We start from the raw sequence: 13,310 nt of genomic DNA, 5'->3' as shown, positions 1-13,310 counted from the left end.
AAGCAATCAAGTAATGTGATTTATTCCCCGGGATCGTGTCCCTTGATTGGTCGAACCAAGTGAACCTGATCCTTGGGAATCAAAAATTGGTTCGGTCCGACTGGGTTAACCAGTCGAGACTTCAGAACCCACGCTCGGACTCGTGTTCAATTTCTACGTGTATTTACATGGGTGTGTTGTAATAATTAAATAATTAGATTTAATTATTAGTTTATTTCCACTGCGTACATTTGTGAAATATGTAAACACGCGCAACATACCGAGACGATCCCAACAATAAGTGTCCCAATTTCAGCAGAAAGGTGGAATCCGCCACTCTAGTGGCTCCACACGGTCGATCCCATGACCATCTGTGAGGAGATAAATTAGAAAATTACAGTTGACTACTATGGGGAGAGCATTGTCTCAACTTCGTCGAGATTCAACCCTTGCCCACTTCAACAAATTTACCCTGCACTAATCAACTCAGTTATATTTTGGGGTAACAATGAAATTTTCCTCCAAATGGGGAGCATAATCAAAGGATGCTGGACATCTGGATTGGTTGTCGTATGCGCTTCCCGATTTACCCTGGTGGTCGGTGGGAAACTTCCGTGGGACCGGGCCTGCCACCCGCAGGGATTGAGTCCATGAGATTGACTGAGATTTATCATCAACAATAAGTGCCCCAAAAATGATAAATCCCAATCAGTCTCATGGACTCAATCCCTGGGGGTGGCCGGCCCGGTCCCACGGAAGTTTCCCACCGACCACCAGGGTAAATCGGGAAGCGCATACGGCGACCAATCCAAATGTCCAATATCCTTTGATTGCGTTCCCCATTTGGAAGAAAATTCTTGCAAATACGCCGTAGTTGGGGATCAAACCGCGGGTCCCTGGGTCACAATCCGGATGTTCTACCGTTGCACCATTATCTCGGGGACAACAATAAATGCCCCAAGCACATAGATAAATGCCCCAATGTAAGCAAAAGGTGGATCCGCCACCTTAGCGACCCCCTAGTCCCGGCCCCACAAGTGTCTAGAGGGAGTAAATCACGGACGGCCATTTTGGCCTTTTTCTCATCATGGCTAGCGCAGGGGAGGGATCGAACCCTAAGCCTCAATGTAAGCAACTGCCCTGCGCTAACCATGTGAGCAAGCCCGCGGGGGCCATAGATAAATGCCCCAAGCACATAGATAATGTAGAGGCCAATTAATCTAATTTTATTTTTGTAATTATTTAGTTTTGATCTATCATCGTACGTGGTCTTAAAGGGGAAGACTAGATATCATAAACACTAATTTTTATGGTTTGGTAACACACATGTCAAATTTTAATTAAAATTAAGGGAAAGTTTTGAAACATAGTACATCATATATTAGATGTGTAAATCTTAGTTCTGTTTATTAATATACTATAATTTTATAATTTATATACTCTTTTTAAAATCACTGTTTAAAACTTTAATAAGTATTTTATAAAATTTTAATTATAGTACACAAATATATGAAATTACAAGGTCAGTATATAAAACTATAATATACAATTAAATAAATCATAGAATATGAATGCACTATAGATTTGTGGATTTGTATATTTATATATTACGATTCAATATATTTACATATTATAATTTTAAAATATTAAAATCTTTGCGGAAGGGATACTTTAAGATTAATATTTTCTTTTGATTATTTTTTAAAACGGCATCACTGATATATTATGGAAAAACAGGGCGTCGCAGATTTTGTTTTCTCAATAAGAATAAAGCTGTCGTCGCTCGTCGTTCTCTAGAGACTGGAAACCGAATGGAAGAGGAAGATGGGAAAGGTGAGAAGGGGCTTGACATCGACGTTCACATCATCGGTTCGCTTCCCACGATCATCTACATCCCTGACTTCATCCACCAATCCGAGCAATCGCAGCTTCTTGACGACGTACTACTATAATCAAATTGGCCAATTCTCTTTCAGAATGATCATTTGTGTCTCTTCCTCAGATTCATACTGGTATGAATTTCCTTTTCCTTTCTGAGCAATTCATGTACTTGCAGATCTACGAGGCACCAGCCTCCAGATGGAAATCGTTGAAGAACCGGAGACTGCAGAACTGGGGTGAGTCATTTCTCGTGTATTACCTTTGCTTCGTCTGTACACAAATTCAGTGTGCTTTGCTATGATGCTTTCATATTCTGTTGTTTTCTTTTTGACGGTGGTAGGTGGCGTTGTACACGAGAAAGGATTGCTGCCACAACCATGTCAGTTACGAGAATTTTGTTTCCCTCCTGCATCCATGTTTTTGCTTATAATCCCTTGCGTTGGAAATTTGTCGTTATTTTGGTTTCTGCCCTTGTTCTGGATCAACTAATTTTTTGAGTGGTTTATTTCTCTAAACGTTTCTAGTAATATGGCTATTGGTACATAAGATGTTCGTTAAATTCTCCCAGTCAGAGGAAACTATGCTAGATGACTTTCTTAGTTACTTAGCTTAGAAATATAAGATGAAGTAACCCACATGTTCATTAACATATAATGTAATTTTGTCACTATCTACAAGTACTCTACTAATCTTACCTTTATTTAGTGTCACAAAGATATGCTTGGTTGGTATACAATTGTGTCAAAGCCAGTTGTAGCGTGGATGCCTATTATCATCTATTTGTTGGAATAAAATGGGAAACACTTTGATGCAAGCTATGAGAAACAAGACTCTCTCATAGTTTTCATGCTCATACTATTCAATTGGTCATTGATTAATCTTGCAGATCTTTCTTTGGACTATTGCCTCTCACTTCTAATACAAGGATATATTTTCTAAATTGAACACATGCTTATGTTTATCATTTTAACATAGGTGTAGATTGTCATGTCAAAGGGTAGTGCTTGGGTGGGGAATGATCTGGTCACATTGAGGTCTCCAATAAAATTTAAAAATAATTGTAAAATAAAAACATAAAAAATAAAAAGAAAGAAAAAAATATTTTTAAAACTTTTGAATTAAAGCAATGTAAATTATTTGAGTTTGCGCTTGCTTGTTCTGTTTCCATAGGTTGCCTACATATATGATTCGTCTAATTCTATTTTAGCATATTTACCTCATTTACACATATAGTATCCAGATCTCTGCTATAGTCCTAGTTACACCTAACATGTAATTGCAATGTTGTTATAACTTCATTATTGAGTTCGACATTAAGCGCCCTCACTTGTCTTGTAGATGATGTTCTCTATGTTTCCAATGCTTCACATAGATTCACATCTCTAAGCTCTTCATGTTCAATTAATTGCTTCTCATTCCTCGTCCCTCGTTTGACACTTAATTACTTGCATGGAAAGAAGACTCCCACCACTGTATGGGAATGCTTTGCTAATCATGTGGCATAGTTGATAGGATGCGGGATATTTTGCTACCTTTATTTTTCCCTAATCTAAAATATCTAAGTATTGATGCATAACCTCACTTGCATCCCTCTTTGTATTAACTTAGATGAGTACAAGTCAACCAGCTATGTGCGAGGAGAGTCTATGATCCTTCTTATGTGTTGAGAGAGGGTATGATGCTCTTGAGAAGTTGATGGTGGCGCATGTCTTTGACCTATTTGTCTACTACTATGACATCAAATGTACGTTTCATTTAATTAATTTTTTTATATCTAATTTTTCTAATGACACTTGGTAGTCTCATATTCATGGATTAAAATCTTGAGTCAAGCGGTCAAAACGGGCTAAATATTTCGTTCCGTCTACTCATTGACACACCTAGCATAAGCCCTCGCGACCTTCGTGGATGCATCGCGCGAGGCCCATGGCCTCCGTGGAGGCGGCGTGCGAACCTCGCAGCCTCTGCGGATGCGTCACACGAGACCTGTGACCTCCGTGGAGGCGGTGTGTGAGCCTCGCAACCTTCGCGGAGGCATCGAGGCTCGCAGGAAGAAGTGAAAGTAATAAAATAAATAAATATTATATTAATAATTTTAATCAACTCCTTGCTATAGTGGAGATAGTCTAAATAGGCTTCTTTAAATCCTAATAAAATTATCTCATTAATTTAATATATATATTTTATTTTATTTTATTTCTGAAAATAGATAATAATTTTTTAAATTTATTTATTAATTTACCATATGAGAATGCCGCGATTCTATATCTATATATATATATTAAATTATATATATTTTTTATATTTTAATATTTATGTTATTTTTTTATTTTTAGTTAATATATTTTATATTTAAAAAATACCGAAACCATAACGATATGATACGATACGATATTGAAATCATATCATTTCAGTGATAACCGAAATTCTGATACGGATCAAAATTTTAATCCATGCTCATATTCTCATAATATTTATTAATAATACCATAAAATATTGAAAATTTGACTTTATGATCTAAAACTACAATTATGCAATATATATATATATATATATATATATATATATATATATATATATATATAACAAATGTGATCACTCTTATATTTTTCTAATTTTTAATTTCATTGCTATAATAATCTCACATAATTCAACATCAATTTTGTATTCATTAAATAAATCACTATTATTATTTTAACTATTAAGTAGCAAATGAGAAGAAAAGAATAAATGGTAGAAAATTAATTGTAAAGGAATAAAAAAGATCTAAAAAGTTATATGCTTTTTTAGCATAAGGCTAATCAAATTCTTCAATAAGATATTAAACATATTTATCAGTCATAAAAAGTGATAATAGACCCTTAAATTCTAAGTATATTTTGAAGATTAAATAAGTCTATCTATGGGATTATATTAGAAGGGACTTTGTTATATCTTTTATTCTCGTAACTTTAAAATTTTTTAAAATCTTAAAACTAGAATTAGAAGAATAAATGAACAACTAGCATTTCTTATGTATTATAGGTATTCAATAACTATTCTTAAATCAACTTGGATGCATAAATTTAAATTTAAGATGTGACAAGCACAATGAACAACATATGACTAAATTTATATTTTGAACTCGTTATGACAATATGATTGTTTGATGCATTATCAAATTAAATAGAAAAAAAATTAGTTGTATGCATATGCTACACTATAAGTATTTACAAATTTTATAACTATATTATGAGGTTATGCCAAAATATCGGGTTAGGATTGGGGGTTTTAGGGTTCGGGATCGGGTTGGAACCGAAATCTAAACCTGAATTTTTTTTAGGTTGAGTTCGGGTTGACCCAAGTTGATCTGAATTTAGAATGGAGAAGTGGAGCTTGAAACTTGAAAGTTATTTTGTGATGCTTGAAGACTTTTTGATTTTATATTGATATCATAAATTTTCATCGTGTAATATTTATTTTGTGAAAGATTTGAATTTTCTAAACAATTATTTCTTTTGTGGAATAATTGATAGTTTAGACAATTAAACTCTTAAATTTAAATCCATGAAATATAATTATTATATTTAGACGAGACGAGGTGTATTATTATGTGTTTAAATTAAAATATTATTATTATGTGTTTTGAATTTTTATTTAATTATTTTGTTAAAGAATAAAAGAATAATATTGTATAGTAAAAAATTAGATCGGGTTATCCGGATTCCGGTTTAGGATTATAATTTTCAGGTTGGTTCGGGTTGGGAATTTTTTACAATACCCTTACTTCAACCCAACCTGAACTCATTCGACCCATCTGAATTAACACCCCTAGTAATGCTAATCATTTAAAGTAATCATTGTTTTGCAGTAAAAGTTATCATTTATTCCATGTGCAAAGTAACAAACATAAAAAGAATTATGACTGTTACTATAAACATCAGATGTAGTCTCATATCTAAAGTTCTTAAAAGCATGTATGAGATTTTTGTTTAAAAATCCTTAAAATTTGTGTTTGTAGATGTCTTCTTATATTGAGGTTGTAAATATATCTTATCAAAATATTCAAGTCGTGGTTCAAACCAAGGTTTGAAATCTTGAGCCGTTTTGCTCGATGCCAGCGAAAATTTTCATTCCGTCAGCGGATCGGCACTGCCACAACATTCTGGCTGGGATGGTGGCGTCGCTAGAGCCTGACGATGCCACCGACTTGGGCAACGCCTCCGAGGGTGTCGTGCAAGCATCGATCGCACGACCCATGTTTGCACTAGGTGATCATGAGGATTTTTTTTTTAAACTTATCTTTTAAAATTTAGGTTTTAATAATCAACTCCTAGCTATAGTTGGAATAATTTAAATAAGTTTAATTAAAGCCTCTTGAAATTATCCTATTATTTTTTAAAAAATATTTTATTTTTTTTAAAAATATTTATATTAAATTTTTTATTTTTAGTTAATATATTTTAAAAATACTGAAACTAAACCGGCACAGCATGATATAATATCGAAACTGTATTGTTTTGGTCCGGGACTAGAATTTCGACACGGTTCAATATTTTAAACTTTGGTTCAAACTTCATTATATATTTTGTGACTCTTTATCGAGTTTTTTCATTTGAAAAAAAAGTAACCAAACTATTAGGAGTAACAGATAGTGTTGATTTAGCCTTAGAGATTCTTTTATCATAAGATTTGGCATGGAGAGAAAGTTGGCTTGTCTAATATGTAGGATCGTGTGCAGCGACTGGAGAGAGGGGTGAATAGTCAAAACTTAAAATAGACAAATAAAAATTCGAGCAAAGCTTAATTAAAAGGATTAGTTGCACAATGGAAATGTAAATGAAAGTAGGATGAAAAATAAAGTAAGCAACTCAAATTTTTTTACTATAATTTAGAACCTCCAAATTCATACTCCATAGCACTTGTAAGGTGAGTCATCCCTCGAAAAACCTCTATACTTTCTTCTTATTGGAGGTGGGAAAACCTTGTACAAAAACTTTTATAGTAAGATAATACAGTAAGTAAAGGAAAAGCTTGTGTAAAAAAATATAAATGTTAATGGTAAAGCCCTCTAGCCTAAACAAAATAACAAACTATAAAATAAATTAAAGACAATTTGAGAGTAATAAAATGATGACTTTCTTGTTCTTGAATGAGCTCCTCTTGTTATTTTATTTATAGTCTTCTAAATGGCTTTGATAAACTTCTTTGTTTAACTTCAATTAACTCAAACTATGGCTAGTCAATTGACATGTTTATTATGGAGGTCCTTTCTTCGAGCTACTGCCTCTGTTCGACTCAATAAATGTTCAGTCAATTCAAATTCATTCTAGTGTCTATCACTTGAACCAATTGGATTGTAGGTTTATCATCTAGGTGATAACAATTCTAGTCTATTTAAATCCAACCAAGTCGCCTCTATGCTTGTCAATCAATGCAAGTGGATTATTTTTTGAATTATTTTTGCGTACTCAACTAGATTAGATTCACTCAAATGCTATTATTTTTTGAATTCAAACAATATTTTTTTAGTTGATTGCCTAGTTGACTCAAAACAATAGCAAGCTAAGTAGTATTTTAGTCAATTGATTGCTTGGTTGACTCAATTTACTTTCGATAAAATGTTTCCTTTTAGTCAACTTAGTCAAAACAAAGAGCTAGTGATTGGGGATAGAGTCTATTGAATCTACTTGACTATTTAGTCGATTGAATTAAATCTTTAGGTGATTGAATCTGTTTGATAATTATAACATAGGAACACCTTGTTTCTTGATCGATTACATGCCTAGACAAAAGATTATCCAAAATTTAAGATTGATATTTTTTTAGTTGATTGCCTAGTCCACTCAAAACAATAGCAAGCTAAGTAGTGTTTTAGTCAATTGATTCTCTTGGTTAACTCAACTTACTTTCGATAAAATGTTTCCTTTCAGTCAACTAAGTCAAAACAAAGAGCTAGTGATTGGGGACAGAGCCTTCAGTTGACTATGGAATTGACTTGACTACTTAGTCGATTGAATTAAATCTTTAGGTGATCGAATCTGTTTGGTAACATCAATTACAACATAGGAACGCCTTGTTTCTTGTTCGATTACATGCCTAGATAAAAGATTATCCAAAATTCAAGATTGTATGTGCCCTCGTAGTTTCTCACCACTTATGCCTTGAATATTACCTTGAATCTTTTTTCATCGAATAGGAGTCTTGCCTCCGAGACTTTTTGTTTACTGGGTAGGTATCTGGTTAACCTTAACTGACATACTAGGACTTCTAGTTGCCAACTTTTATTCAACTTCATTGGCCAAGTATCCTACTTGGACTTTCTCTATGTACCAATTCCTATTGGACATCCTTTTTTGATAATGTCTATTGGATTTCTCTATATGTCAAGTATTCAGTCATCCTTGACCTATTGATTTCCCTAACTCATTTGTCAATATTTTTGTACCTACACATTTGATAAAGAGAAATCTACATCTCCATTCTAGATGCAATTCCCGTACTTACCGACCTACTAGGACTTCTAGTTGCCAACTTTTATTCAACTTCACCAGCCAAGTATCCTACTTGGACTTTCTCTATGTACCAATTCCTATTGGACATCCTTTTTTGCTAATGTCTATTGGATTTCTCTATATGTCAAGTATTCAGTCATCCTTGACCTATTGATTTCCCTAACTCATTTGTCAAGATTTCTGTACCTACACATTTGATAAAGAGAAATTTACATCTCCATTCTAGATGCAATTCCGGTACTTGAAATAAAAGTAGTAGAATAATCTGAGAAAGAAGTTGAATCATGACCTTTGCTAACAAAGTGATTAAGATTTGAACTTTTTTAGATGATTTTATATCCAATAATAAAAATATATGTTTCAAATTTATAGCCTACTGATATACCCTACCAAAAATTTAATAGGCACCAAACATTTCATAAGGTAGTGTTGAAACAGGAACTGAATAATTAACATCTTGCATCTGAAATAACTTGACAGTCAACATCTATTGCTCAAATACTAATGAAAAATGTTCTTTTTTAATTATACACTTATATTTGAAAGTAAATAAGTACTAAATCTGTATCATTTTGGTTAGATAATGAGACTTCGGTCAGCTCAAAATTTTAAATCTTGATATGGACCATTTGGACAGAGAAACAATCAACTCTTCGAAAGGAAGGTGGAGAATGCAAACCTCTTTAAAACTGGGAACATTTGATCATAAGTTGGACCACAAAATTATTAGATAAGGCTAAGCCAGTCATACTATGGTTAGTGTTTGCACTGAAAGCTCTAACTGAAGCATCCTTTCAGCCACCCTGAATATATGTACTCATAATTTCAATCAAGCTTTCTTTTAATTGTGGTAACAACTTCGTAGTCTCTATTTACATGAGCATTTTGTGCAACTTTGCTCTTCTCAAACCAGGTTGTATTTGATGTAAGTGAACTTTTAACTACTTTGTTAGCTATATATGCGCGATAGAAGGGATCCTTGTTCTCTCACCACCTCATCCCTTTTACATACTAAACAAAAAGAGAGAGAGAGATTAAGAAAGAGTTTATAAGAGAATGAGAAATGAATATTAGAATTCTGTGCTTGGGATGATGTATAGGGAAAATTTTAACTGTGGAGTGGGAGAATATTTATAGGGAAATTTATAATGTTTTTTTAGTTTTGTGGATATTTTGATAAATTCATAGGGCCAGGTTGGACTGCTTGTGGCTTAGGCCCATTTCTACATCTAGGTATACCTGGCTGTATTGCTTGGGTCCATTGCTTACATCTAGGTATAGAGCATGTGTAGCTGTCTTAATGGAAAAAGAACACTGTTGGGATTGTGTTATTTGGGAATGCTTTCATTTGTTTGTTTTCCATGCATTCTGTCATTTGCTAGTTGATTTTGCAGTGCCATCTTGGCTCACAAAGATAACTCAGAGAATATGCCAAAAGACAGGCTTGTTTCCATCTGCAATTAACCATGTGCTCATTAATGAATATCTACCAAATCAAGGAATTATGGTTGGTTTCTATGCCACAAAATTCTCTTACTATTGCATTGTTTTTCTTCTTGGTTTTTCTTTATTCATAAAACTTGCAAGGAGAACAAATAACCATTGTCTCCTCAGCCACACCAAGATGGTCCTGCCTACTTCCCGGTCGTTGCAATTTTATCACTAGAGTCACCTATAACAATTGAGTTCACACCCCATCCAAGATCAAAGGACAGAGATTTGAGTGTTAGTGAAACAGTTATTGGTCAACAGGATGGTCCGTCAATCAACTCAGACGAGCGAGACAGTTTCTCTATTCTTTTGATGCCTTGCAGTTTATTAATATTCAAAGATCATGCCTATACAGGTGAAACTTATTTGTTTTTTGAGATTGGGTTTTGTTGACTGCAAGTTTTCTGCTGATTGTTATTTTTTTTCTTTGTTTTCATTTGATCATTCAGATTATCTTCATGGAATACAAGACTCTGTATTACTCAATTTGGACAAGGTGAGAATTGTGTCATCCTGATTGTTTTGTACCATAATTACAAGGATTTTGTTCTTGTTAATTATTGTTCAATTACATTCTTTAAAGTGACTTGCGCTTACCCAAAGTATTAGTTGAAGCTTACTGTGTGACTTTTGTTTCCCTTTTGGTTTCAGGTTGTTAACACTGCACAAGTCATGGAACTAAAGGAGTCAGAGTTGCAGCATGGTGACGTTAACATGTGCCAAAGTCCCATGTTTCGTAGAACTTCAAAGAGAGTGTCATTAACTTGCCGTTTGGTGCTAAAAGTTCGTAAGAACCTGTTCAAATTTTAGCAACATCACTTGCAAACAGAGTTGATCAATCATGTTTTTTGGTTAGCCATATTGAATGCATGTCGATAAGGTTATTATTTTGTTAAGGGCACTGTTCTATAACTTGAAGTGCTTTGTTTAGTGCCAAAGGGATTGCTCCATCTATTCCATTTTTCACTTGCGTACACTGAAAAATCTTTATCATTTTTGAGTAGGAACACACCAATAACAACACAGCAAACACTCTTTTTCTTCGTTGTCAATTGCAACCCTATTCTATGCATGTCATTCTCTCCTCCATTACGGTCCTCCCCTCTTCTCCAGTTGCCCCTTCCTCTCTACATGTCGACACTCCCACTCTTCCTCATACTCTGACAGCCAAAGGTTGCTGATTACCGGAACACACCCCTCCATTTCTTTCTCCATAGTCCCCATCCTCTCTAGATGTCTTTCTTTCATGTATTCAGCCATCTGAGGCTCCAGTCTTTAGATTTCTCCTGCGGTCCTCTTTGTAGTCTCTTGTCAGTGTCACCTTCCTCCTCTAGTTATTGACCATCTAGGACAATTAGATTCTATCTTTTATAGATTTTTTTTCATGACTTATGGTTTGAAAAACTATCTATAATTTAACATCTTTAGGTGTGTTTAGTTGTAAGGTATTCATTTTAAATACTAAGGACGACTTAAAAATGTTTTCTTCCAAAATAGATGAGAAAATTTTGATAGAATATTCAAATACAAGTAAGAGATATAAGGTTTACAAAAAGAAAACTCATAGAGTTGAATCAGGCGATGTAATATTTGATGAAAATGAACCTTCTAAAATAGCATCATCATCAAATAATCAAATTGAAATTGAACTTAGTAAATTAATTCTAAATGAGGGAAAGATTGAAGGGAGAGCCAAACACGGCTCAAAATATGAAAAGCGAATTGAAGGGTCCTCATTTAAGAGTGTGTCAAACACTACTCGAGTACCAAGATTCATCAGGACAAATATGAATAATCCCATGGATCAAATCTGAGGACACATGACCCATGGAGTAAGAACAAGATCACAATTGAGAGGAAAAAACTATTAAATTGCTTTAATCTCTCAATTAAAATTGGAGTAAGAACAAGATCACAATTGAGAGGAAAAAACTATCAAATTGCTTTAATCTCTCAATTAAAACCCAAAATAATAAATAATGCACTGTAAGATCCAAATTGTATTCTTGCAAAGCAGGATGAGCTAGATTGATTTCAATGGAGGAAATTATATATATCAAACTAAATATACCAAAGAATTAATAAAAAAATTTAGAATGAAAAATTCAAAAGAAATAACAACATTAATGGCTATAAATATTAAACTAGACAATGATCCATATGGAAAATCAATAGATGTTAAATACTATAGGAGTGCTATAAGAAGACTTCTTTACATAACAATTAGTTGATTTGATATACTTTTTGTAATAGGTATGTGTGCAAAATCTCAATCTTGCACTAAAGAATTTCACTTATCAACCGTCAAATAAATTCTAAGATACCTTAATAGATCGTCAAATGTAGGACTTTAATTTCCTAAAATAGAAAACTTTAGAATAGTTGAATTTACATCGTCAAATCTAGGACTTTAATTCCTATAATAGAAAACTTTGGAATACTTGATTTACAGATTTATACTATGCTGAGTGTAAATTAGATAGAACAAACACAAGCTATAGTTGTCAATTTTTAAGTAGCAGTAAAAAATAATATTGTGTTACTTTATCCAACACTGAAGCCAAATATTATTACTATGGGGCAAGTGTGAAAATGCCTCGTTGGGTGCCTAACTTCCCCCATGTAAAGGGCCACTACACTAGGGCATAGCCCCCAATAATTTACCCCCTTTCAGAGTGTGTGGGGCCACCCTACAAGGGTTGCTAAGGTGATGGTTTCATTTTTTTTGTCCCCAAATACATTACTATGGGTGGATGTATAACTTAATTATTATAAATGATGACACACTACAAAAAAACAATGATTTTGCGATGAATTTGGCGACGAAAAAATAAAAAATTTTCGTCGCTAAATGGTTTTGCGACGAATCTGGCGACAAAAAGTTTTTCGTTGTCAAAAGCCTGTCGCAACTATTGGCGACGAAAATTTTGAAATTCGTCGTAAAATTTACGATAAATAATAAATTTTACGACGAATAATAAATTCGTCGCTAAAGTCGTCGCAAATATTAGCAACGAAATAGTATTTTCGTTCCAAACTACGGCGACAAAAAAAATTTCGTCGCAAATTTGCGACGAAAAAATAATTTGTCGCTAACTTTCGGGAAATCGTATGGAAATGTCGACGGTTAAATTGGCGACGAAAAATGATTTTTCGTCGCCAATTTGCGATGAAAATCATATGTTCATCGCAAATTGGCGACGTAAACCAAGTTTTCGTCGCCAATTTGCGACGAAACACCATTTTTCGTCGCAAATTGGCGACGAAAAATCATTTTTCGTCGCTAAGTTGACTCGGAGGTGGATTCGACTGCCGCGAAGCTCTAGTCGAGTCGTAAAACCTTCTGTTTGACGTCAGTCGACTGACCTTCAAGGTCAGTCGACTAAAATCCAGAAACGACTCGACTGGAGTTAAATCCAGTCGACTGATGAGGCGTAACAGGTGTGAAAACTTTGTTCCATTCGA

The 13,310-nt window shown here is 33.9% G+C and overlaps 1 protein-coding gene across 1 annotated transcript; it reads left to right on the top strand.

The window, feature by feature from the left end:
* Window positions 1-1,752: 1,752 nt before the first annotated feature.
* On the top strand, window positions 1,753-10,741 carry LOC141815851 (alkylated DNA repair protein ALKBH6 homolog). Its single transcript, XM_074703717.1, has 7 exons — window positions 1,753-1,919; window positions 2,036-2,096; window positions 2,201-2,239; window positions 9,749-9,861; window positions 9,969-10,200; window positions 10,295-10,341; window positions 10,497-10,741. Exons 1-7 carry the CDS (start codon window positions 1,791-1,793, stop codon window positions 10,653-10,655), a joined length of 780 nt encoding a protein of 259 aa, XP_074559818.1. The 5' UTR covers window positions 1,753-1,790; the 3' UTR covers window positions 10,656-10,741.
* Window positions 10,742-13,310: the final 2,569 nt, after the last annotated feature.

This window comes from Curcuma longa, unplaced genomic scaffold (genome assembly GCF_044706935.1).
Source record: "Curcuma longa cultivar G26 ecotype Majalengka, Jawa Barat unplaced genomic scaffold, ITB_CL_G26_1.1 contig_1153, whole genome shotgun sequence".
Lineage (NCBI taxonomy): Eukaryota > Viridiplantae > Streptophyta > Magnoliopsida > Zingiberales > Zingiberaceae > Curcuma > Curcuma longa.
The sequence above is the reverse complement of the archived record's forward strand: the minus strand, read 5'-3'. Positions and strand labels throughout refer to the sequence as shown.

Excerpts from the sequence above, each read along its gene's own strand:
- LOC141815851 (XM_074703717.1), top strand. The coding sequence starts at position 1,791 with ATGGAAGAGGAAGATGGGAAAGGTGAGAAGGGGCTTGACATCGACGTT. Across the intron at positions 2,097-2,200 it reads CCGGAGACTGCAGAACTGGG|GTGGCGTTGTACACGAGAAA; the intron begins GTGAGTCATTTC and ends TGACGGTGGTAG. Across the intron at positions 10,342-10,496 it reads TATTACTCAATTTGGACAAG|GTTGTTAACACTGCACAAGT; the intron begins GTGAGAATTGTG and ends TTTTGGTTTCAG.